Source organism: Eublepharis macularius, chromosome 10, assembly GCF_028583425.1.
Source record: "Eublepharis macularius isolate TG4126 chromosome 10, MPM_Emac_v1.0, whole genome shotgun sequence".
In the NCBI taxonomy this organism is placed as follows: domain Eukaryota; kingdom Metazoa; phylum Chordata; class Lepidosauria; order Squamata; family Eublepharidae; genus Eublepharis; species Eublepharis macularius.
Window position 1 is genome coordinate 30,119,737 of NC_072799.1, and position 27,060 is coordinate 30,146,796.

Consider the following 27,060-nt stretch of genomic DNA (forward strand, 5'->3'; position numbering starts at 1 on the left):
TAAGACCAAACAGTAAGGAAGCTAGGGAAGGCAATTGGAAAATGTAACCTCGGGGTACAACCATCAAACTAAGTATTGCTTCATTAATGAGAAGCTTGACACAATATAAATTTCTGCTCAGATTGTCTAATTAAGGATGCAATCCCATGCATATTTATTTTGGAATGAGCCTAACTAAACTCAGTGGGGGCTTAATTCAGAGTAAATACTCATAATGGCACATGCTTTACTTCTCTTTCTGCTGGCAAAGCAGGGGTTACAGTGCTGCACCATTGCTACATCTGGGCTCCAGTTCGTTATGACCTGATGTCCAAATAAGGATAGTCTGGCCAAAGCAGGACTACTGCATGTCTCCCCAGCTAGGCTCCAGGATTTTCAATAACTTTCAGCTTGCCTTATAGCCTAATACATCATTTAAAACCCTCACCCTATATTGTAAAGCGAGCGTGTTCTTTTCCTATCCACGTACCACATATTTGAAGCAGTAACATCAATCACCACAGGGGACAAAATCAGCTGCATGTAAGGAGGAGGCATGGAGAGCCACCATTGTCCTTAGCTGTGTATCAAGTGAGCTATGGAGGTATACCCAAGTAGAAATTGTCTTTTCGTAGTGAACATTCAGGTATGCCTGATGGCCTCATTTTTGTGTACAGTAAGCATAAAATGCGATGCATCATGTTAAAGTTAATGTGCAACTGTTGCTCCATGGACCAAATACCTACTGTGCTATGAGATGGAAAAACATTTTGCGTTCTCTCGGGTGGGAGCACAGACATTGATAGGTTTCTCCTACAGATTCGGCCTGGTGTCAGTGAGCATGTTCCATGTTTTATCATTTGTCTTTCTCAGCCAAATGCCTCTGGAAAATCCACTGGCTGGGCACGATGGACACCTACAGCACTCTGCTTTTTGATAGCATATAGCCTGCTCTGTGTCTTTAAGTGTACATTTGCACCAGCTGCTCCTTGTGTGATATATCCCAAAACATACTGCGAACAGCTGGTGCAGTCTGCATCGCTTCCTGAGCCTTTATTATTAGTGCTTTGCTTCCAGGTTTGTTATGGGAAGTTCAGGGATAATTTTTCCTCAGTATCCCTTGTGATGCCTGGCAGACTTGGAAACACTGCCCTCTAAGCCGGCATTCAGATGTCCAATTTAAGTACACTTTTAAAAAACATGTGCATGACCCAAGCTTGTGCTGGGCATGGCTTCTCCTTGGGCTTCTGCCATCTGCAGTAGAATGAAGAATAGTGTTTTTAAGACTGTCTCTGGTATCCCTGTGACAGGTAGCTCTTACATACATATTTCTATGTATTAGATACATAGGCAACATATGTATCTAATACATATGTATTAGATACATAGGCAAAGGCTCTGCCACCCTTTGCTCAAATGCATTGCACAGACCTTGTGAGGAACAAGGAAGAAATTAGGACAAAATTGTAATTACGGGTATATGATGAAGATAACCATTTGTGCAATGGTTGTTGGGGGTTTTCCGGGCTGTATTGCCGTGGTCTTGGCATTATAGTTCCTGACGTTTCGCCAGCAGCTGTGGCTGGCATCTTCAGAGGTGTAGCACCAAAAGACAGAGATCTCTCAGTGTCACAGTGTGGAAAAGATGTAGGTCATTTGTATCTACTCAGGAGGGGTGGGGTTGAGCTGAGTCATTCTGTAAGAGTTTCCCAGGGTGTGGAATGCTAATGGCGGGAGGCTTCACTGTATCCTGAGGAGGTTCTTTTGCATATGGATTGGTGCTTGATGTGCTAATCTTCTCTGCAGGGCTATTGTCGGGTGTGGAGTGTTTTGTTGGCCTGGTGTTTTTCAGAACTGGAGCCCATGCTCTGTTCATTCTTAAGGTTTCTTCTTTCCTGTTGAAGTTTTGCTTATGCTTGTGAATTTCAATGGCTTCCCTGTGCAGTCTGACAAAGTAGTTGGAAGTGTTGTCCAGTATTTTGGTGTCCTGGAATAAGATACTGTGCCCTGTTTGAGTTAGGCTATGTTCAGCCACTGCTGATTTTTCAGGCTGTCCAAGTCTGCAGTGTCTTTCATGTTCTTTTATTCTTGTCTGGATGCTACGCTTTGTGGTCCCGATGTAAACTTGTCCACAGCTGCAGGGTATACGGTATACTCCTGCAGAGGTGAGGGGGTCTCTGCTGTCTTTTGCTGATCGTAGCATCTGTTGTATTTTTCGGGTGGGTCTGAATACTGCTTGAAGGTTATGCTTTTCCATAAGCTTTCCCATCTGATCAGTAATTCCTTTGATATATGGCAAAAACACTTTTCCTGTAGGTGACTGTTTTTCCTTGGTTGTTTGATTCATCCTGGGTTTGATTGCTCTTCGGATTTCATTTCTGGAGTAGCCATTTGCCTGAAGTGCGTGGTTTAGATGATTAATTTCCTCATTGAGAAAGCGCGGCTCACATATCCGTCTTGCACGATCCACTAATGTTTTCATTATGCCTCTTTTCTGTCGGGGGTGGTGATTGGAGTTTTTGTGTAAGTACCGATCAGTGTGAGTTGGTTTCCTGTAGACCTTGTGACCTAACTGAAAGTTTGCTTTGCGGATGACCAAGGTATCCAGGAATGAGAGTTTTCCCTCACTTTCTTTCTCCATTGTGAATTGTATGTTCAGGTGGATGCTGTTGAGATGATTCAAAAACTCCCTCAATTCTTCCTCCCCATGGCTCCAAATGATAAATGTATCATCCACAAACCGGAACCATACACTGGGTTTGTGGGGTGCTGATTCTAGAGCTGTTTTTTCAAAATGTTCCATGTAGAAGTTTGCTATAACTGGGCTGAGTGGGCTCCCCATGGCCACCCCATCCATCTGTTCATAGAATTCGTTGTCCCATTGGAAGTAACTGGTTGTCAGACAATGATGGAATAAGGCTGTTACATCCTCTGGGAAAATCTGATTAATCAGTGCAATAGTGTCTTTTACTGGAACCTTGGTAAACAGGGATACAACATCAAAACTGACAAGTATGTCTTGTGGATTGAGTTTCAGAGAACTGATTTTGTTGATGAAATCTGCTGAATCTTTGATGTAAGACGAGGTTTTCCCGATGTGGTCCTGCAGGAGATCTGCCAGATGTCTAGCTAATTCATATGTCGGTGAACCAATGGCACTCACAATGGGTCGGAGTGGGACTGAACCATTTGTGCAGCCTGAAAGAAAACTTTAGCTTATTAGGTAGTCTGTTAGGTAGTCATTAGGTAGTCCGTTGACGTCAAAGGGCTCAGATTTCAAAGACATACTAAATTCTAGATATAGGGGAAATATTTATAAAGAAAAAGAGCATTTTGAAAATGTAAACAAACCCAACACTGTGTTGCCAGAGAATCTCTGAAATAGATAATCCAAGAAGAAATATTCTTATTAATAGTCCACTTGTATTTTAGGATATCAGTTTGTGGTTCTGACAGTGGCTCAGTGGACAATGGAGAACCATGGTTTATTTTAACTCTAGTTCATTGGTGAAACCAGGATTAAGTTTATAATTATTCAAATCCTGGTTTATCTTGAAAGATTTCTATTTCATTGCCTCTATTCATTCACTTTTCCCCAGCCTCCACTATGGGGAATGAAACACTAGGGAAGAAGTCAGGATAGCTTCATTCATATATTATGTGAAATCATGGCTAAGACTGTGTTTAATAAACTAATGTGAAACCATACTTTTAGATCCCAATTTGACCTACCCAAACTAATAATAGCTGGTTTAATTAAAATGTGGCTTTCTGTGATAACAGAGTTAAGCCAGTATCTTGTTCACTGGCATTTCCCAGAAATAAGAAGGTTTTTTTATTCCAGCAAGGAAAATGTCAGCTTTCAAAAATAAGGTATTGGGTGTGACAGATGCTGAAGATGAACTATCAGTTTTCCATACCAGAGAACAGAATATCACAAGAATCAATTAACATACCACAGTACTAAATCTGCTATGTCTGGATGATGTCCCAGCTCCTTTATGAGAATATATAGCACAGTTTATATTTGAACTTAATTCCTGTACACAATTGAAGGGAAAAGACAACCATCATTTCCAAATCCTCTTACAAAATAATGGATTGCTGTGCCTTGACTTTACTTACGCGTGTGTGTGGGTTCAGCTCTGTGCAGCTCTCTTTTGTTCTAATTCAGATCTGGCTGCCTCTGTGGAATATATCGGGATTTGTTCCTCTCTTGCTACTCTCAGTAAAGCTAATGCTTGGCTTAAGAACAAAATATGTGTAAATTCCAGAGTCGTTACACATTATCTTTAAAAGATTGTCAGCCACAGCTGCTTAGAAGAAGATGGACATCAGAAACTACACACTTGTCTCCATTGTGAGCACCTAATATATCCTGAAAATTTTCCTCTTATCATAGGGAAATAGCTAGATCTAGACTAGCCAAATCATCATTCACTGTCCTACATCTGTGGATTGATTTACTCCCTAGTCAATTGTGTCCTTTTTTTAACCAGAACAAATGTCTATGAAGGGGATACCAATGTAATAGATTTAATTATAGAATTGGTTATTTCTGTTTAAAATCATTGAGCCAGTCCAGGGTTCAGCTCCAAAACCTGTTTTGAAAGGCTAATTCAACTCTGGAATAACACAATAATTTCTTCCTTCTGACCTTAAATCACTTTACTAGGGAAGGACTACCTGGCAGCAGAGTGGGAAGGGAAGAAGCCTTCAGTTCCCATAACCATTGGGGAGGGAGTTGCCTATTTATTACATCTCTTATATCCTGAACTTCATATAGGAGTTCAAGGTAGTATACATGGTTTTCCTTTCTATTTTCCAAAAGAACTCAAATAAATTCCATTTCTCCAAGAAGGCTGTGGCAATAGCCATTTGCAATAACAAAGATCAGAATGTCTCCTTTAAGGAGACATTGAGCTTTGTGATGCCAGCACTGCAGCAGCCATTACATTAATCTCCATCCTCCTCTCAACTATTTGCATATCTAGCAACCACTGCATATTTTTCCTATGTTTTAAAGGATGGGAAAGAAATGACCAAGAATGGATGTGGATATAAATGAATAAGCAAATATAAATTCCCACATTTGATGGGCATCTCGTAGTAAGGAAGCACCAATATGGAAATCATAGGAGAATGCTTGGCTCGGAACCACTGGAGTTTGTAATTATGTCCTAAGGGCAACCATTTGGGGTTGTGCCCTCTAGCCTTTCGCCAGAATACCAATAGTACCAAAGGCTCAGCAAGGTTTAGAACTCTTTGTGTACAGTGTGCATTTACCTTGCCTTTGTAAATCTGGGTTTTAGTGTCAAGTCATTTAGTTCCGCATCTTCATTTTGCACACAGGCAAATTGAAACCCAACATTTTTTTCCTTTAACAAATTTAACTGTAGAAGAGTTAGCCATGTTAGTCTGTAGAGGCAAAATAGTAAAGAGTCCAGTAGTACCTTTAACCAACTTTATTGTAGCATAAGCTTTCGAGAACCACAGCTCCCTTCATCAGATGCATGCATAAGGTTGGTTAGTCTTAAAAGTCCTACTGGACTCTACTAAATTTAGCTCCGAGTACAATCTGCCTCTTTCTGAAGGCATGATAAATCTTCCATGGCTTCTTAATGGTGTGGGTCACACTTTGTGTTTCATAATGCAAGGTAACTAAGAAATAACAGCATTCAAAGAATAATAAATCATCATGGCTAGAAATCAGTGCACATCAGAGAATGCCTAATGTGCCATTTTTGCCTTTATGTGGAACATTAATTCCCACCCCCCCATTGAACAGCAGCTGCTGATAGCTTGGTAGACTGCCATAATATATATACCTCTGAGCAACAGTTCTTATGTTGTGTTAGACTTCTGTCCTACTTTTCAGCCAAAATTGGCTTCCAAGGGAGTTTAGTGTTATAAAAAGAAAACAATAGGGAAGACAATTCTAAAGTTCAGTGTAAAACTGGAGGAGATTGAGTTGAGGTGGCATCAGGAACAGCTTAGGGCTGGCTGGCTACTTCTTGTTCTCCTGTTGGTTTTGTTGAGGAATGTTGGAAACAGGGAAGGTGGAGCTCTCAACTGGACCTGGATCCTGGTACAGCAGAGGGATGCCTAGCTGATTCCTACTAGAGGTGGGCACGAACAGCAATACGAACAAAAAAAAGTCATGAACAGCCCGATCAGCTGTTCGTGAGCAAGCTGTTCGTGAGGCCCCGTTCCCCACGAACATGTGTTCGTTCCAAGCCCTGTTCATGGTGTTCATCAGCCGTTCAGCAAGCCAGACAGTCTGGCACCTTTCAATCAATTCCCTTGGCTACAGTAGGCACGGACTTTCTGGACTCTGTCTGAATTCCTGTTGCCCTGGAAACCCCAATCTAAGCCCAGGGGCACTTCACCCCCAACTCAGCCACTTGTTAGGGAAAACCCTGACAAGGGCTGATTGCAGCCTGCCAGGGTTTAATTTTCCCTCTCCCTGCTGCTGCGCAGCACAGGAAGAGGGACATTTAAATCCCCCACTCAGCTGCTTGTCAGGGAAACCCCTGACAAGCGGCTGATTGCAGCCTGCCAGGGTGATATGCCCTTTCCCTGCTGCTGCACAACAGCAGGGAGAGGGGCACTTCACCCCGACTCAGCCGCTTGTCAGGGGTTTCCTGACAAAGTCCCCCCCTCCCTCCAGCTGGCTGGAAGGAGGGAGACTTTGAAGGGAAGGAGGTTCCCCATGTTTGCAAACAGCATGGGGAACCTTCTTCCCTTCAGAGTCTCCCCCCTCCCTCCCACGAACAGCCAACCACGAACATGTTCGTGAACAGGGTCATGTTCGTGGTTGTTCGTGATTCCCTGTTCGTGGATGGCAATGAACAATGGAGATCAGTTTGCTTCTGTTAAGGAAGTCAGTTACTTCTGATAATGAGATAACCATTTATAGTCTCTATTCAATCCCACCTTGACTGATTGAATAGAGACTATGAATGGTTATCTCATTATCAGAAGTAACTGACTTCCTTAACAGAAGCAAACTGATCTCCATATCAGAAGCTACTGTTTGCATCTACTCCGCCCTCCCCTCTCCACCTATATATCTGACCAGTTTCTTCTTGCCCTCCATGCATCTGACGAAGAGAACTGTGATTCTCGAAAGCTTATGCTACAATAAAGTTGGTTAGTCTTAAAGGTGTTACTGGACTCTTTTTGATTTTGCTACTACAGACTAACACGGCTAACTCCTCTGCATCAACGAACAACGAACATCATGTTCGGGTTTTTTCCTGTTCGTGCCCATCTCTAATTCCTACTCTTCCTCAGATGATTCATCTGTGGTCTGTGAGAGGGACCCTCCACTGGAGGCGTGCCTGGCTGTACCCTACACATGCCTTTAGTTTATAGAAATATAGTTCATGATATAATATACAAATCATTTTGAAAAATCAGTCTGCATTCCTATTTGAACAAAAGGGATGGATTTCCAAAAACACACAATGCCTCTTTTTATGAATCTTAAAGTAATGCCAAATGTTCATGAGAATCCAGTGTAGAGCTGGTGCTGAGAAAAATTGGTGTGTGTGTTAGGGGGTCATGACCTTTTGAAAATCCTCCTAGTTTGTATCTCATGGAAGGCAGTTAGACTAAAGGAAAGCAGTTTAATTAACAGGCTAATTAAATCTCACCTCTCTAGTGCTAATTTAATGGATGTGCAATTCAAACTAAGAGCACATTTTGAAATGAATTGGAGCACAGACAGCATTCTGGTGGATTGTGTCTTAAGAAACTAAGCTGGCACTTAAATGGCATATTTGACTCCATTATGATTTTTCAGGGTGTTTACCATTCAGAAATCTTTGAAAAAGACTTTGAAATTTCTCTAGAAATTCAGGCACATATTCCACTTCAATTAAAGGCAAAACTCCCACTCATATTTTGATGGAAGTGAATTTCATCTTAGTGTGACTCATTCTCCAGTTCATCTTATTGGCTCTTTCCCTCTTCCATATAACTGTATTTTACTGGGAGCTTTCATTATTGCAATGAAAACAGGTACTCCCCACTAGAGATGGGCATGAACCAAAATACGAACCAAAGTTCATGATGAATCAGGCCGATTCATGGTCGCAAACCAGCAGTTCATCAGAGCCCATTTCTGACAAATCGCTACAAACTTTAGGCTGGTTCATTTGGTTCGTTTTTTGGTTCGTCTCTGCAGACATCCTGGCGCCAATCAATCAGTTTCCTAGGCAACAGAATAGACTTCCTGCAGACCGTCTGCTGACCCAGAAGTGGCCTTCTACTGACCTGGAAGTGACCTTCTGCTGATCTGGAAGTGACGATTTGCTGACCTGGATGTGACGTTTTCATGAACCAAATGAGCCGGTTTGTGAACTGGGCAGGTTCGCACACAGTTCATCCCCCCCCCCCCCGGTTCGTGCCCATCTCTACTCCCCACCTCCCAACAACATAAGCACATAAATAAACCCAGACATGTTTAAAAATAAACTTCCAAAATTCAGGCGGAATATCTGTAAAATTGTGAACTTTGGGTTTTAGAAAGATCCTTACTTGGCATCAGGGAAGGTAAACAGGGTGCTGCAGCCACAGACATGGAGAACATGGGTCTGTGGATCAGTGGTAGAGCATCTGCTTTCCATGCCAAGGATCCAGGTTTAGTCCGCAGCATCTCCAGTTAAAAGGATCCATTGATGTGGAAAAATACTACCTGAGACCCTGGCAAGCTGCTGCCAGTCAAAATAGACAATACTGGCCTTGACAGACCAATGTTCTGGCTTAGTATAAGGCAGCTTCCAGTCTTCAAGGAATGATCCCTCCCCCCTCTTCTGAAGCGCCCGTTGCTTGACTGGCCACTGTCTTTTGTGATCCAACTTGGGTTGCACTTGCTTTGGTACAATAAGATTTCCAGGGCCTGGAGTTTCCCTTTATAGCTTCTTGCCCCTTGGTATGAAAGAAGCAGAGCAAATGTAGGGTCTGCAAATTCTGGCAAACCTTGGTAGCAAGACAAATGCGAAATTGCCTCAACTCTGCCTTGCTCCATTTGGGGGAGGGGGGGAGGGCTGGGGTTTGTCTTTGATTCTACAGAAGTTTTGAAGGGCTCTGAAAGCTGCTGAGCCCCCCCTTCCCAATTGGTTCCTCTTGTCTGGGGAAGGGCAGGGATTTGTCTGTATCACATTAAGCATGTGTCTCTGAAGTATGATGCAAAGCTGGCAAGGATCCATGCTTGGCTGAATCGTCCAGTGCTTTTCAGGTACTTAGAGCAGGGAATATTTCAGTCCAACCAGGGCACAGTGATCTTGGACTTAGTTCTGAATGCAAGATGTAGATGTTGTTGCACCAGTTGGGTGCAGTGCATGCAAAAAAGAGTCACATTTGATTTCAAAAGAGGGAACTATGAAAATGAGAGGAATAGTTAAATGGACCTGAAAGGAAAACACAAGCAAATGAAATCCCTTGAGGATGCCTGAAACCTCTTTAAAACTTCACTAATTGAAGCCTGGAAACATCCTGCCAAGTCTGAAAGGGTAGCTGCATGCATGGCCTTGGCCCCTCGTATCTGTGAGACCCGTCTCCCTCCCTGTGATCCATCATGGCAGCTTTGCTCATCTGAATAGGGCCTTCTGCAGTTTCCACCGTGCAAATGGTCAAAATCAATAGCTTCCTGTACATGCTCTTTCTCTGTGGTGGCCCCTACCATACAGAATGGGCTGCCACGGAGAAGGTCAGGAAAGCTTCCGCTCTCCTGGCTTTCTGCAAACTATGCAAAACTGAATTATTCAAGAGGGCGCTTATTTAAAACACAGGTAATAGGGCTGTGCTGTGAGGAAAAGGCTCAGAGAGATGCTTGTGATAAAGGGGCTGTAGACTGACTATACTACGCTCTCTGTTGATATAAATATGCTCCTACTCGTTAGTTTCCATGTCATTTAATATGTCATGTCAAACTGCTTATGTTTTGTTTCAGCTCTGTAATCAGATTTCTTCTATCTGTATTCTGTTGTGTTGCTTATTGAGTCAGTCATTGATAGTATTAATCATACACTGTGTAGTCAGCTTTGAGTTTCAGTGAGAAAAGCAGACCAACCATTAATTGATTGATTGATTGATTGATTGATCAGTTAATTAATTAACAACCCAGTTCAAGAAATCCATAAAAAGAAAACAGGCTTCTTTTAAAGAGGAAAATCTACTGTAACAAAGGAAACATAAGGGAGCTCAGGGTCTGGAAAAAGAAGTGTAAATTAATAATTAGGCATGCAAAAAGTGGAGCAGATTGCAAAAAAACATCAGGACAAATAATAAGTATTTCTTTAAATATATCGTAGCAAGAAAACATCCAGAGAAGCAGTCTGGTCTTTGGATGATAGAGGTCCCAGGTCCCTCTATCCTCCCAGTGGGAGAGGGGAAGACCTGTCACTTACCTCATGCTACTCATGTGTCCCTTTTCTGGGAGTGATGTCATCACGCCAACTGTGCAAACACTGGTTGTTGTGGGTTTTCCGGGCTGTATTGCCGTGGTCTTGGCATTGTAGTTCCTGACGTTTCGCCAGCAGCTGTGGCTGGCATCTTCAGAGGTGTAGCACCAAAAGACACTGAGAGATCTCTGTCTTTTGGTGCTACACCTCTGAAGATGCCAGCCACAGCTGCTGGTGAAACGTCAGGAACTACAATGCCAAGACCACGGCAATACAGCCCGGAAAACCCACAACAACCATCGTTCTCCGGCCGTGAAAGCCTTTGACAATACATTGTGCAAACACTCCTGCCCTAAACAAAGCACGAGAGCACTTGCATGGGCAGCATGATGATGGCATGCCTGGAAATGATGTCATCATGCCCCCCAGGATCACATGTAGTATCACATGTTTTCCCTGGGTGCCTGCTGGTAGCAGGCGACCTCCAGGGGGCTTGCTACCTCCTGCTGATCACTGGCGGATCAGTGGGCAAATATGCAAACCCCTGGGAGTTTGCCCGCTACCAGTGTGCACCTGGGAACCCTATTGGATGGCCAAGGAATAAATGAATTGCTGAAGGAAGATGGGGAGATGGCAGAGAAGCTAAATGAATTCTTTTTATTGGTGTTCACTGTGGAAAGTGTGAGGCATGTACTGAGGCCAAAGCCATTACCTTCAGGCAGAGTTTTTTTTCTGGAAAAAGAGGTGGTGGAACTCTCAAGAGGGAAATGAGGAAGAAACACACAGGATTCTTTGAAATAATATTATTTTCATGCACTATTGCCGAGTATTTTCAAGAGGTGCCGGAACTCCGTTCCACCTCATTCCTGCTGAAAAAAAGCCCTGCCTTCTCCCGTCTCCACTCCACCACACTCCTACACAACAACCCACCACACCCTGTGGGTGGACTTCCCTTATATCCTTCCCCTCATTCCTGGCTCCACCTGCCAGCCACACCCCTCTTTTGTCCTCTAGCCTTGGTCTGGGCTGCCTCAAGCAGCTGCACCTGGGGTAGCTAGTCTGGCTGCTTTGGGCAGCTACAGCTGGCCTCTCTTGGCTGTGGCGACCTCCAGGGGGCTTGCTACCTCCTGCTGATCACTGGCGGATCAGTGGGCAAATATGCAAACCCCTGGGAGTTTGCCCGCTACCAGTGTGCACCTGGGAACCCTATTGGATGGCCAAGGAATAAATGAATTGCTGTACCTTCTCCCTCTGCCCTGGTCCCCTCCTAGCTGTCCTTACTCCCCCTGTCGGGGCTCTTAGCCTCCCACTGGAGGGTGGGGCTAGCTGGCTTCCACCTGCCCCTTCTGACCCTCTGTGGCTTGGGTGCTTCTTTGTCCCCCTCTGTAGCCATCCTGTGCGGGGCCTGGGTGACTGCTGGGGCGGCTAGGTAGCTATCTCCCGGCTGCCTCCCATCCCCTCCTCCCGGCAAGTCCGGAGGCTGAACCTCTGACCCCAGACACACAGACAGAAATTTTCTTCCCTCTCCCCAAATACTAAAACTCAAGGACAACCAATGATTTTGATGAGCAGTAAATTCAGGGAGGAAAATACTTTACTCAATGAGTGATTTAAATTGTGGAATTCATTTCCAGAGTATATAGTGATGGCCAAAGGTGCTGACTGTTTTAAAAGGAGATTAGACAAATTCATGGGGAATAGGTCTGTCAGTGGCTATTAGCCATAGTAACTAAAGGGTACTTCCACATTTAGTAAACCTCTGAATACCAGTGCCAGGAGGCAAGATCAGAGAAAGGCCTTGGTCTCTATGCCCTATTGTTGGCCACTGGTTGAGACATGATGCTGGACTAAATGGACCACTGGTCCAATCCAGAAGGGTTCTCCTTTTGCTCGTCCTGCTGTAGAAGCTTGTCCTGTTAATTTTTTGCTGGGCTGTGACCCTGCTGCATGGCATGTTCATAATCAAATACAGTATACTAGATTTGGAGGAGACCAGCACCCGTTCTCTCTCTTTCCGTTCCACTTCAACCCGTTTTTTCTTCTCCCTGACATGCTCCACACATTCTCTCTCTGTCTCTTTCTCTGTCTCCTCTCCCAATGAAATTCCCTCTTTCATCTTCCTCCTGCAAACATGTAGCTATTCACAGTGGCAGGAAGGAAAGGAATACTTTTAAAAATAGACCAAAGGAAAAAATTGAAACTCTATTGTCCTATGGACAGTTAATGAAGATATGTTAATATTTTACAATAGGCTGAGGGTAACTGGGAGAGTAGGAGAAATGCCAAAACTGAAAGAGAGAGAACATCAAAGATGTAAATTAAAATGCAGTGGACAAGAGGGGAAGCATTTTAAAAGAAATCAGATGTATTATGAAAAATAGAGTAAGAGAGACAACATGTTGAAGGGGTGTGATATATATTTGGCAGAACTAAGAAGCAAAAATGTGGAAAACAGACGAGGGTCAATGTTTATTGATAGTGTTGCTGGAGTATATGATATTGTTTTATATGCGAAAACCAAACCAATCCAGATCTTTTCAGAGTGCAAAATACATCCTTAGTTTTGATATTGGTGATATGATACGTGTCAATATTTTCATTTCAAATATTTAATGTATAAGAAGAATGGAGGCCTTTGCACAGCATCATCTTCACAAATTGAAAGGTTTCTGTCCCCCGCTATTTTATATAAAATCGCCTAATAGGTTAGTGTCCCCTTTCGTAGCATTTCTCATTGTAATAGCATACTTTCCTTACATTTAAAAGTTCTCCCTGGACATGTTTCCAAATACATGGAACTGTTTACCTAATATGAGGTATTAATACAAAACGGTTAACTTGTCAGAAGTCACAAACAAACTGAAATTTGTTTGTAATGAACATGATTCATGAACCAGGTCTGTTGCTGAGTTTGTGTGTTCTTTGTCTTCTCTCCTTGGATATAGAATTTGATTGACAACTTCCTGGTTTAGGAAGCCTTTTATCTAATTCCAGTTTGTTATGATGTCCAAATGTAGAGGCTTTAAGAAACTGAGATTTATTGCCCACAAACTAGGATTCTAAACCAAGATTAAACCAAAACAAATTCCAGTTTGCTGACGTGACCACCTTTGGACATCACAGGAAATTGGAATTAAACGGAAGAGTTCTGAAACTAGAACGTCTCCAAATGCATGCCATGTACATGGAAAGAAGGAGAGAACACACAAACCCAGCAACAGACCAGGCTTGTATTCACTCTGAGCAATCTATTCACAACATCTGAATGCAGCTTCTGGGGAAGCTTAATAAATGTTTAAATTTGTTTTAAAGAAGGGAGGGAAATGTAGCAACAAAAAGAGCAAAATAAGACATGACATTTTCAGAGATGCCCACTTGTATAGTTCATATTAAAAGCAACTTCCCTTTATTTTCGTTCCATCCCTGCCCCACTAGGAAAGCTGGAGGAAGGGTCTGTGTCTCTTTCGCCACGTGCTGACAGCTGCTTTGCAACAGTTGAAAAATTGCCCCCTTTTAGAAGTCAGCAATGGCTGGAATCTATGTTAAGTGGCTAGATATCATGTACTCATGTATTTATGGAATGCTGCTGAATATAATTTCATTAGGATTTTACCATGCCGGACAATTAAGGAGCAGAGTGAACAAAAAGGCTGCACAGAGGCATAGCGGTTTATTAGGCACACATCATTTTTAATGGGTTGGAAGAGAAGGAAATGAAAGTTCTGCTTTTTCAGTGATGACATGCTGTTGCCTTTGGGATGCCCTCCCATTACTGTCACTTGGACCCAAAATACATGGTGCAATTTGTGCCTTGTGGGATCTGGGTTCACCCTCACCACCTGACTTTGACAGTCGGATGTTAGGTGGTGAGAACTTGTTTTCCAAGTGCCCAGGGGCTCAGTTTGGATGGGGACCACGGTGTGGGAGAGAGGGGGCTTCAGGCTCCCCCACACAATTTTTCCCAGCACATAACAACCAAGACCATGAAGAGCTTTGTATGTGATAGCCAATACTTAGAACTGACCATGGTAACTGATAGGTAGCCAGTGGAGTGACTGCAGGAAGGGACTGATACTCGTGCTTCTGCTTGCTCCTGATAATAGCCGAGCTGCAGCGTTTTATACCAGCTGAAGACTCCTAGTTAATTTATTCGGGAGACCTGTGTAGAGTGCATTACAATAGTCAAGTCTTGATGTTACCATAGTATAGATCCAGATAGTCAGCCTGGCCGTGCCAAGGTAGGAATCCATCTTCCAGGCTAGAATGAGGTTGTAGAAAGCATTTTTTGCGGCTGCCTTAACTTGCTTTTCTAGTAGTCATGCTGGATTTAGTATCACTCCTAGGCTCTTAACCGAGTCTGCAAGGGTCAGATGAACTCCATTGAAAGTAGGGAGTACTTTCCCAATGAGCATTGCTTCCATCTTGTCTGGGTTCAATTTCAGTTTCTTTTCAGCCATTTGACCACAGCTATCAGGCAGTGACCGAAAATTTCTACTGCATCCTATGGGGACTTGGATAGTGAGATCTAGAGTTGGGTGTCGTCTTTGGATGGTCTGAGTGTAAACTCTGCTGCAATTTGGGCAAAATAGCTATGCCACCTTAGTTCACACACCACACCTTGTTGTGCAGGTGTACAAACTGAGCAACAAACCAGTTTAAACGGGACGCTCAGTGGCTGCCTAATTTCACAGGTGACTTATTCTGTCTCACCAGCATCGCTTTTAAAACAAACCTTAGAACAAACCAACTCTCCTCTGTAGCTGGTAATTACTGGAGAAGATCATTGGTGGAGATCACTGGATGCCACTCAGAGAGTTTGCCTGCCATTACCCATTTCCTCTCTCAGCAGCCCTTGATAGCTTCCAGGGGTATCCAAGTCTCCTGGAATGTAGTTTGGAAACCCCTGGCACAAGCCCAGGTCACTGGATTTTTGTTTTGTTATGCTAAATTGAAACTGCTTTGGGCTTGCCTGCATGTCTTATTGCTGCTTGTTTGTACATCAGTTTTCATTAGTCAAGTCAAGCTATGCTATACATGCAACTGCAATGACCCATTTCAAGTTTAGAATACAGCAATAGTGGAAAAAAAGTTCTTTAAAAAATAAATGTCACTTTGTAGATATTTTTTGAAAACTGTAATGGGATGTTCTTAAACTTAAGTAGGGCCTTGATCCAGTTTTTTCAGAAGGATTAAGAGTGTTTTTACATTTAGAATGTAAATATGTTTTTGATATGGGATGGCTGCCATTTCTTTTAAACACAGGACTGCTGCTGTTCCTCTGCGCAGTTGCAGGTGCCGATGGGTGCAAGGGAGAAAGTGGGACCCTGTCCAAACAAGCTGGCCCAGTCTGGGGAAAGGATTAACAGAATGGCTAATTATAGCCACAGAACACTCCCTGACTTGGAGATAACCCTGTTCAATCTAGGTCTGTCCATAGGTTGTGCCTCTGTTCAGTTCTGTGTTAGCTCCGAAACCCATTTTCCTAAGGAATGTCCATACCAAACAATTGCATGAGCAAGAGGTATAACCACTTGGAGCAGACATATTTTACTGCCAAGTTGGTATTTACTGCCACTGTTGAGACTATTACTAATGCAAAGCATCCAATGAAATTTCTTACAGGGCTTTGAAGTTAGAAATAACCAGGGTTTTTTTCCAGCAGGAATGCAGTGGAACGGAGTTCCAGAACCTCTTGAAAATGGTCACATGGCTGGTGGCCCCGCCCCCTGATCTCCAGACAGAGGGGAGTTTAGATTGCCCTCCGCTCTGCTGAGCGGCGTGGAGAGCAATCTCAACCCCCTCTGTCTGGAGATCAGGGGGCGTGGCCACCAGCCATGTGACCATTTTCTCCGAGGGCAACCCACTGAGTTCCATCACCACTTTTCCCAGAAAAAAAGCCCTGGAAATAAATACATGGCTGTATGCAAGAGGATAGCAGGGGGGGGAAGGTCCAGGATTCGTCCAGTACCTTCCTCTGAACCACACCACAGCTGTCTACACAACAAGTACTGACTACATGAGCTGGTGTGGTGTAATAGGTAGTGTGATCTGGGACACCTGGTTTCAAATCCACAGTCATGAAGCTTGCTGAGTGACCTTGGGCCAGTCGCCCTCTCAGCCTAACCAACACGTATGGTTTTGAGGATAAAATGGAAGGATGGGATAAAAAAAGGAACTATATGTACACCCTAAAATTGCTCCGGAGCTGTTGACAGAAAAAGATTAGTGGTGAGGAACAAGCTGGTTGGTTGGTTTGTTTCTGGGATGCTTGTTCTTTCATTGCTGACCTTCCAGGAACTCTCAGTGCACTTCCGATGAATTCCAGGGTTTCCTGCAGCCGGTCTGAAAACTCTTGCCCCCAACAGTTGAGGAATAATAATAAAGGGAGGGGGATACCAACTTAAGCCAGCATCAGTGAAATATCTTTGATCATTAAGTCTAACTAACCACTGACTGCTTTGCTTTGCCAAATGCAGAGAGAGGCCTTGCATAGGCCATGACGGGGTGCTGGAGATGCTGCTGTCACGAAGAGCTTTGCATGTGCCTGGCTTCTTGCAACAGCTGCGCAAAAAATGCTATGGAACCTGCTCTTCCTCTTTTATGCTTTGGGGATCAAAATACATGCTAAATTCTGTCATTTCCAATGCTTTATGTTCCTTTTGATGCATGTTTACACTTAATTGTGGGGATCGGGACGGGAGCTGTTGCCCATAGAAATCCTTTCATTACAGTTTTGATGAAATCATACACCTCTAGTTGCTTAGGGTTTGGGTATTTTTAGACATAAATGCAAGTCTGTATAATAACTCAAGATGTCCTAATCTGAACTCAAGGTAAAAACTAAATTTTAGTTTCCAAGAAGACACTGCTTCATTGAAAGCTGAAGTTAAATAATTTGGGACTAATGTCTGGAGTCGTTATATTTCAACGTGTGAATCTTAAATATATGTTATAATATGTTATAATACAGAACTGCATTCTTATTGTGTTTATGTGGGAAGAATAAGGTCCTGCTATTCTTGATTCATTATGTGTGTTGTTTTTTAAAAGTGTGATGTATTTTAGCAAAGCAATGCAAGAGAATATGATGTGCTTTAAAGAAATGGTATCCTTTCCCATTTATTGGAACTCACTTGTCACATGCAGAGGATACAGGCCAATCATGATATCGTCAGAATGTGTAAGAAAAGCCTTAGTGCGGGGGTAAGAGCCAAACTACATCAAAATTCAGAACCAGTATAGGAGAACCTGCGTTGCATAACTAAAAATATACATCTTAACATTACTGATCATCGATGTTGATTAATAATCCATAAAGTTTCTGCAGCCCAAACACCAGTTGCTGTGAGTCCTTTATTAGGAAGTAGCACACATGAGCTCTCCCAATAAGTAATAAATATACACAGGAGCACCCTTAGCAATTGTTTTAGTATAAATATTCTAATGGTTTGCCCTTAGATTACTGGCAACCATTTACCTCTACCCTTTCTCCAAGAAAGCCTTTAGTCTCATAACATTTTTGCCTGTTACATCCTTTATATACTGATTATCCAATATACCTCAGTTAGCCATATTTGGTCCTGTACACAGCCATGTTTGGCTGTCTGAAATTGCACTAGTGAACTTTAGCAGTCTTTTTTTTTTTTCCTTATCACACTACATCAAGAGCCTATTTGGAGTCTGATTTATCTTTTATATTGTCACTATTGTTGAAATTGTACTATAGAGGTGCATCATACAGATCCATTCTACTAATAGTAATGTCTTCCCCTGCAGTGGCATTGATCCATGAGATCTAACCTAGAGGTTTGTATCTTGGCACTCAAAGTGGCAATTGATGCCTTGTATCCTGGTGCACCGAGTCATTCATGTGTGTCCCTCTTTATAGTTAAAGCCTCTCTCCTCCAACTGCATTTCTTCCATGATGGTCCAGAAAAACATTAAGCATTTGACAAGAAGACTGGGTGCTATGCAAAGTTGGTGGCCTGGCCAATCTCTGGAACAAAGCATTTTCACACTCAGCAATTGAATTGCATTTGAGCTTCTCTCACATCAGTCAGGTTAATATCTGATCATTAAAACATGGAGGAAAAGGGGGGAGGGAAGGTACGTAATGCCAATGAACAGTCTGTGCTATGTAGGTTTCATGATCCGATTAATGTCAGAACCACTTGATATTCCACATGTGGAGGTTCCAACAGCTGCTTGTGTTGCCAGCTGCCTGTGAACAGAGTGCTCTAATCACCTTTTCCATCTGATTCTACTCTATGGCTTTCTGCTTCTTTCTTTACCTGTTATGACCTGTGGCAGCCACAGTGAAGGTGGGGGAATTTTAATCATGGCCACAGCACAGGTGAGGTAAGCCTTCCCTCCATTTTTCTAATAATTACCTATAAAAAAAACAGTTTGGAGGAAAGGGTTACACCAACCCCCTGCCTAGGATCTTGAAACAAAATCAGATTTTCCCTGCACCTGCTGTTAAGTCTGTGAAGAAGGAAAAGAAATGATCTCCTCTAATGCCTTGTTCAGTTGCATACTTAGAGAGAGGATTTGGGAATCAAAAGCGTTATGCCAAACTACACATTACACTGGAGATCTGTGACTTAATATCCTAACGTGTTTCTTTTAAGATTAAAAAGCTCGGAGAGGGGACTTGGATCAGTGCAGCAGCACTAGGACAGGAGGGAGTTAATCACCCCCCTGCAATTTTTACCCTTCCACTTCTACTATTATCTGTTTTTCTTCCCACTTCATTTACCATCCTTTTCAAACAAAACACAAGACAAAAGTTCACCTGATAAAAGAAGCCATATTAATAATAATGGCAGAAAGACAAAAAATAAGCTCTTGATTTAATAGATGAGTCCAGTATATCAAGTAAGGTTTTCAACTGCAAGAAAATGGAAAGATACAGAACCATTCTAATAACAAAAAGAGTATCAGAGTTATCAGTGATAAAAAAACTATAATATTATCAGGGCTTTTTTCTGGGAAAAGAGGTGGTGGAACTCAGTGGGTTGCCCTTGGAGAAAATGGTCACATGGCTGGTGGCCCCGCCCCCTGATCTCCAGACAGAGGGGAGTTGAGATTGCCCTCCACACCACTCAGCGGTGCGGAGGGCAATCTAAACTCCCCTCTGTCTGGAGATCAGGGGGTGGGGCCACCAGCCATGTGACCATTTTCAAGAGGTTCCGGAACTCCGTTCCACTGCATTCCTGCTGAAAAAAAGCCCTGAATATTATTATTGCTGGTTATCCTCCAAGGAGCGCAGTTCAGCGTCCATGGTTTTTTTCTCCTGTTCCATAGGTAGGTGAGAGAATGTGATTGGCTCAAAGTCACCAAGTGAGCTTTATGACAGAATAGGTATTTGAACCCCCAGTTGTACACCCTATCACAAGAACTCACAAAATATTTAGAGGGCTTTGCATGATGATGAGAATCTAGTTAAACGACAAACCACAACCAAATCTATAAATGCCTCTGTCTCACTCTTCCCTACATTCACTACTCTTTGATGGACCAATTTTCCTGTAAAATATATCCCAAACTTTTGTGAGCCTAGGAAGGGACATGATTGGACAGAGCTGCAATTAACAAACAAGCAGCAAGCTCTTGTATACCCTCAGGCAAGTGAAAATTTTTAGAATCATTCTATAAAAGTTGTATTTGCATACTGTAATCCACAATTCAATTCGTTCTTTTCAAAAGTCAATGCCACTATAAATAAAAATAAGTACCCCTCTGACTGCTTCCTGTCCAGCATCTGTCTGGCCCCTTTTTGCAGAATATTTATAAATTGTGAGGGCCACGCATGGATCTCCCACCTAATGTAATTTATCTTTTAGTTAACGCCCAAATTAAAAGATGACTAGTGTATTTATTGGTCCCTGCTGTTCAAAATGTTCTATTAAAGTTGCAAAAGTTGTTGTGACTTAAGCCAAAATGAGCACCCAGAATGATTTGCTTTTATGTCATTGGGGATACATTTGCTTTTATAGATGGATATGAAAGGATACTGTCTCTTTAAAGGCTAAAAAAATGCTGTTCTGGTGAAAGTATTGCATGAGCCTTGACTTGGATAAAAAACAAAAATCTATTCACTCTTTCACTGGAATTCTTGAACTGTCTTGACAAGAATAGCATAACATCATTCATTTTAGTCATTCTTATAGAGAGCGTATCACAACATCTATTTTCAAATGTCTTGTAACAAGATAGTGACATAATATATTTCTATTTTTAAATGTGTCAGTTTATTTTTCATTTCAGAAAAAAGCTCTGAGTGTTGAATGTGTGTAAGTCTTCAGGAATGTAGCAAGTTGATAAAATCCCAAGCCAAATCCAACCTCCTTGCAGGAAAAACAAAACAAAAAGCTGGAATTGCTTTTTATGGACATTTGTTTTGCAGCTTTCTACGTCTTAAGGCACAGAATAGCCAGGATAAGGTGCCAACCCAAAGGTTAGCTGAACCTATTTCTTGAAATAATTTTGGCACAACTATGTTTTTTTTTAAAGGCATGACCTCTTTGATCATATTTGGGACATAAGAACTATATATAAACTCAAGGGGAAATATTAAATTATTGTATTTATTATTTTTAGGAAGGTTAATTGTGTTACACATGCCCCATTTCCCTGAGTGGTGAGAAGTTCCAGGAGTAGCCCTTTTTCTGGACTGGTTGCCTTTGAAAGTGGAGAGAGAAACAGTTATTTCTGCAGTGTTTGCTTTATTTACAAGTAGAACACAAGTGGAGGCAAAATAATACCCATATAGGGCAGCAAATCGGCTACCCACATCAGAACCCTCCCCAGAGACAGAAAGATCTTAAACCCACAAGGTACTTCAGCCACTTAAGAAGAGTCTGTCTTTTCTTCCAGCATTACAGCTATGCTTTCTTTTCACACCCACAGATGCACACAAAACCTGCCCCCATTCTCCATGGAAAGCTTGTCTTTTCTAAGACCCATATCATTTCGATCCATACACAACAATTAAGGCCCATAGAGGAAACATCTACAATTGTTAAGACACATTACCATTCTGTAGGATAGACTGGCCCACTGGTCCTTGGACAGGTTTTTTTATGAGTTAAAATTGGAGGCGCTGTTCTTTATCACCAGAAAGATACCAAATATTTTCTTGATCAGGTCTCAAGGCGGTGTGCAGGCTTCCTCCTTGTGGCTGAGGGTTAGCCTCCCCCCCCCCCTGCTCTGCCAGGGCTCTGCTGGTCTCTTTGCCCAGTCATGATTCAGGGATGTGGTTGTGAATTCTAGGTAATGGAGTTGCCTCTGACATTTCTCTCAACTGTCTGCTGTTATGTGGACTATGTAAGAGAATTCTGGTGCATTTTTATATTCTCTCCCAGGGGATCATGCCAAATGATAGTGCAGAACTACATGTACTGCTTATAGTGCGTGGAGATCTTAATTGCCCAGGACCTCCATGCTCTCATGGAGATGGATGCATCCAGGATGGTGGCTCACATTTGCAAAGCCCCACTTCATCCCCCTCACTGCATGCTGGTGTGCACGATGAACAGGTTGGGAATCATCACCTCATGTTTCATTAGATGAGTGATTCATTAGGTATTTTGGAGGCCTAATACAGTGGAATGGATCCTACCACTCTACAGAGCAGAGTTTGAAGATTCCAGCCTAAGAAACCTTCCTCCAGCTCCAGCAGAAGAGCACTTAAGATGGAGGAAAGATAAAGGAAACCTCCTCAGGCAAGAGGAACGCCATGCCAGTCTGTTATTGTCATGTATTATTTTGATGTATAGTATTTATTTTCTATTACATACCAATGTAAGTGTCTAAAGCTCTTATTTCTGTGTATGCGTGCAAGTGTGTAGCAATTTTATATACACAATTAAAGGCCATTTCTAAAAATTGCAACATGTTATTCACGCTCATTGTTTGAACGCAGTTCCAGTCTAATGCCATGGCCCTGTGGGTAAGTGAAAATCTCTTTGGAAACCTGATACTTGCTTTATTTAAACAAGCTATACATTTAGTTGTCCGGTGCTTATAATCTCTCTGTTGGTTATGGAACCACATTCGCAACATTTGGCACTGTCATTCCGAAACGAGTGAGTAAAGAAAGTTTCGCATATCAAGCTGCTTAAAGATTAAAGGCCAGCTGCCCGCAATGGAGCTTTGTAGAAAGTACATTAACAAGTTGCCATATAATGGAAATGTGTTTCTTGAGAAAAGCAGATGTTTTATGAGCTTGCATTCTGCTTTGTATTTGATTTAGTAATAAAAATTTCAATTCCTAGTTATCCTAATGAGAGTGGTTATAAATCCACTTAATTGGAAGGAACAGCCAGCTTCCACAGAATCATAGCCCCGTGCAACATAATCATTGCTTTTGCTTCAGAACACTGGCAGTCCTAAACAAGAGAAAAAAATCCCTAAATGCCAGTTAATTATCAAAGGAGACAACTTAGGGAGCAATCCTAAGCAGGTGTACTCAGCAGCAAGTCCTATGTTATTCCATGGGGTGTACTCCCAGGAAAGTGTCTTTAGGATTGCAGCCTTTCAATAATTTCATCCCAGATGATGCTGAATACCAAGGCAGGAATTTTCATATAACCTCTGATCCTGTGGTCATGGACACACAGGACCATCCTGGTGACAAATAAAAGCTAAGGTTCATAGGCTTGTTATTATTTCAATGGATGTATGATGAACATGTTCATGCATCTGTGCACATTCATGTCTGTACTGCTGTGCAAACATGATAGAAGGTTCTTTGGGGGAGGGGGGGCATACTGAATTTTCAGGGGACTCTTGCATTTATTTAAAGTGGTGTATTTTGAACCAGGCCATTGTGACAATATGCCAATTCCTAGGTGTTATATTTAGTGAAAATATTGAAGGTCAATTGCTGTTTAGCATGGCTTCACATTTTAATTTAACTAACATACTAATTCATTTGTGCATGTCTGCTTTAATTTATAAGGACACATTTAAGAAGACTTTTTTTTTAGTTCAGGTATGTTATAATAGGAAATGAAAAAAAGAAAGGGCCTTTCCTTCAAACAATGCATCGTGGCTTATAATTTCATTTTAAAATAATTGTTGGCAAAGAAGTTTGCTAACAGGTCTGGAGCAGAATGTCTTGTCCCTTTAATAAAAGCTTAATGTGTGGAAATAGGCTGCTTGTATATAATATATCTGATTGAGGGAACAGGACATTTTCTCTAGGCCTATTAGAAACCCTATCTTCAGTAAAATAGTAAAGAGTCCAGTAGCACCTTTAAGATTCACCAACTTTATTGTAGCATAAGCTTTCGAAAGCCACAGCTGTCCTCGTCAGATGCATCTGACAATCGAATGCATCTGACAATCGAATGATTGTCAGATGCATCTGACAATCTGCTACAATAAAGTTGGTAGTCTTAAAGGTGCTACTGGACTCTTTATAATTTTGCTGTTACAGACTAATATGGCTAACTCCTCTATCTGCAGTGTTTTAAAAGGCAGTTATAATGAAGCTTGGCTAATATGCAGATTTAATTAAATATCTCATATTAAAAGGAAGATAGACAACTAAACCTCCTTGAATCTAGGCCTGCCAATTAGTTCATTGGAGTACTGACTAGGAATGTGAGTTCATTTATAACTTAATGAAAAAACACAAACAGAATTGATACCGAGAGAAAGATGAACAGAGTCAAGGGACAATGAAATTGACAGGAAAACTTTCCAGTCATCACAGTGAAACATATCTAGCGGCAGAAGGAATTTTTCCTGATATATTTTTCTTTCTACAGTGTTTCCCCAATAATGAATGACTAGGGATGGATTTCTTAATCCTCTAAGCAGCATCTTCCCCGCCCTCACCCTTTTCACATGCACTACTTCTGTTTTTCTTGAAACTGCATTTTTTTCAGACTTCTTTGGGTGCTTTGCAAATTTCATTATCATTCTGTGACTGACCTGTGTGAGAGAGTGAAACAGATTTGCTATTTTGCAGGAGTGTGAGTGTTGCTATGAAGTGTGAGGTTTTCTCCTTCTCTTTAATGTAAGTTCTAATATAGACCTGTCTTTTAATTGTTTTTTTTAAGCCTGTTAGTATTAGGGATACCCTCAGGCTTAGAAACAAATGTCCAGCCCCTTTAACAGAGGTATACCATATGGAAATGTACAGAAGAAGCTTTCTGTAGCATTGAGCTAAATAACTTTGCCTGATAATTGCTGCCGATCAGATGGATATGAAAGGGACAGTTAGAGGGACCAGTGTAAAAGTTGGGTACTCTACACCAAGCCCTGATCCAAAGATAATTCTGCCACATCAAATCCACAGAGAAGAGTAGATTGGTGATGACAATGCCTTATTAATTGAAATGAGGCTCTTGTTCATTGCTTCTTCCTTTATTAGGGAAAAAAATAGGGATTGTGCAGGGAGACTTTCTAAAAATATTTTTAAGTAAAAGAAAAAAGAAGGAAAACGTTTGTAATATTTCTAGATCCACATATAAAGAATGGCTTAAATTTTAAATTTAATATGAACAGCAACTCAGCCATCTCATACAGCAGTCTGTAAAGCTTGTTCTAGAGCAAAGTTCATATGATGTTAGGGTGAGTCTACAAATTGCCAGCTCCATTAACTGTTAAACATAAGGTGGTGGTAGAAAGTGCCATCATAGGTGACTTACCGTGATCTCTGCTGGCGTTTTCAAGGCAAGAAACTAACTGAGGTAGATTTCCATTGCCTGCCTCTGCAACCCTGGTCTTTGTTGGAGGTCTCTCATCCCAAGGCCAATCCTGCTTAGCTTCTGAGTTCTGATGAGATCAGGCTTGCCTGGGCTATCCAAGTCAGGGCTAAATATAAGGGAATGTCTCTAAATTATTAATTTTGTCACTTCAAAGTTCACAAGATAGAACGCCACTCCTGCAAGGGAGGAAATTACTTGTGTTGGGCATGAACTTTTTCCTTAAAGGCATGATTAGATTGGCACAATGGAGAAGCACTTACCCATTGAAGCATTTTTTCTAAAAATAACCTAGATAGGACCCAAAGAAGATAGGTAGAAGGGAGGGGAGAATTACTTCCACAGTTTGTTCATTTGTTTAAGACATTTTTATACTTCTCTCCCCGAAGAAGACCCTCAGCAGCATACAAAAAACAAAAACAATACACAGCTTCAATAGACAATCCATTTAAACAAACAATTTAAATAGAATGAACAAATAGAATGCACAGCCATTCATAAATTCATTCTCATAAAAGATCCTACAAATGATAAATGTATTTTGGATCATGGGAACCGTGATGTGAATTTAGTCCATATATGTAAGGGAAGTTTTGGTAGGAGGAAAAGAATAAAAATTTGATTTGAAACTCTAAAGAAAGTTAATACTTTACATGAAGCCCGCAGACACATATATTAAAATAAACATGAGTTTATTCCATGAAGTAAATATATTAATCCCTTCCCATATTGCCTCTTTAATAAAACAATGGTCACACTGTTATATTATGAATTTATGACCTTTTAAGGAAACATATTCTACATTCTTATTTTAATGAAAATTAGTAGTAGCTTAGGACAATCACTATCAGAAACTGTGTCCAATTATTATTAATAATATTTGATCTATATGCCACGCTTCAGGATGACTTAACACCCACTCAGAGTGGTTTACAAAGTATGTCCTTATTATCCCCATAACAAAACACCCTGTGAGGTGGGTGAGGCTGAGAGAGTTCCAGAGAGCTGTGACTGACCCAAGATCACCCAGCTGGCTTCAAGTGGAGGAGTGAGGAATCAAAGCCGGTTCTCCAGATTAGAGTCCCGCGCTCCTAACCACTACAACAAACATGGGTATATTTGTCTTTTGCATTTTGAAATCATAACTTTTTCCTCTTCTACAAAAAGATTAAATATACCCATTTTGTATAGCTGTATTTTGACAGTATCTGGGACATCACACGGGGGAAAATGGCTGGATGAGGAGGAGTTCTATCAGAAAGGTGGTGGCAGAGAAAGGAGTGAAGCATTCATTCTCTCAGCACTTATCTGCCAGTCACCTTCCCCATGCTGTTCAACATTCTTATATCATGTGTGTTTTAATAAGAATAGAAAATTGATAGGCTGAAATATTTGTATTCACACAGCTATATGCCAACCTGGATGTAAACACGGAGAATGTATTGGACCAAACAAATGCAAGTGTCAGTCCGGATACACTGGAAAAACATGCAACCAAGGTAGGAAAACAAAAACTTTGTATTCAAAAAGCAAACTTCTTTGTAGTATTGCACAATTGTATTTCAAATTTTGCTCCTCTTAATCAAAGATAGCAGACATATAGCAGGAGCAGGCTATGGAGGACATACTGGAAAGTGCCACCTCATTAGTGTTCTGGGTTAGCTGTCAGGCTGCTGAATAAGCAGGAGCAAGGTTGGTTGCTGAGTCTGCAGTTCCCCTTTTGGCCAGATGACATGGTGGTGCTCAAGATCTGCTTACAGTTTGGTTGAGGTATCTATGTTTCTCTTTTCTGGCTAGCTGCCATCTGAACGGAATGAGAACTTCCATTATTTTCAAAGAGGTGTGGAAGAGATTGGATCTTGGGACTTGGAGAAGTTGGGATTGCATCACAATCCTTGACAGAAAAGTATTATTTAAAGAGTAAATGTATTGTTGGGGATATATAATTGGCC

At 41.7% G+C, this 27,060-nt stretch overlaps 1 protein-coding gene across 4 annotated transcripts in view; it reads left to right on the top strand.

Moving 5' to 3' along the window:
• Positions 1-27,060, top strand: part of NPNT (nephronectin) — an 89,375-nt gene that overhangs the window by 11,536 nt on the left and 50,779 nt on the right. For 2 of the 4 annotated variants that reach the window (XM_054990194.1, XM_054990196.1), the window contains exons 3-4: positions 20,797-20,847; positions 26,515-26,607. In XM_054990194.1, the coding sequence (XP_054846169.1) occupies positions 20,797-20,847; positions 26,515-26,607 (144 nt within the window). The remainder of the gene's footprint in view (positions 1-20,796; positions 20,848-26,514; positions 26,608-27,060) is intronic. The other 2 variants (XM_054990195.1, XM_054990197.1) reach the window with 1 other exon arrangement.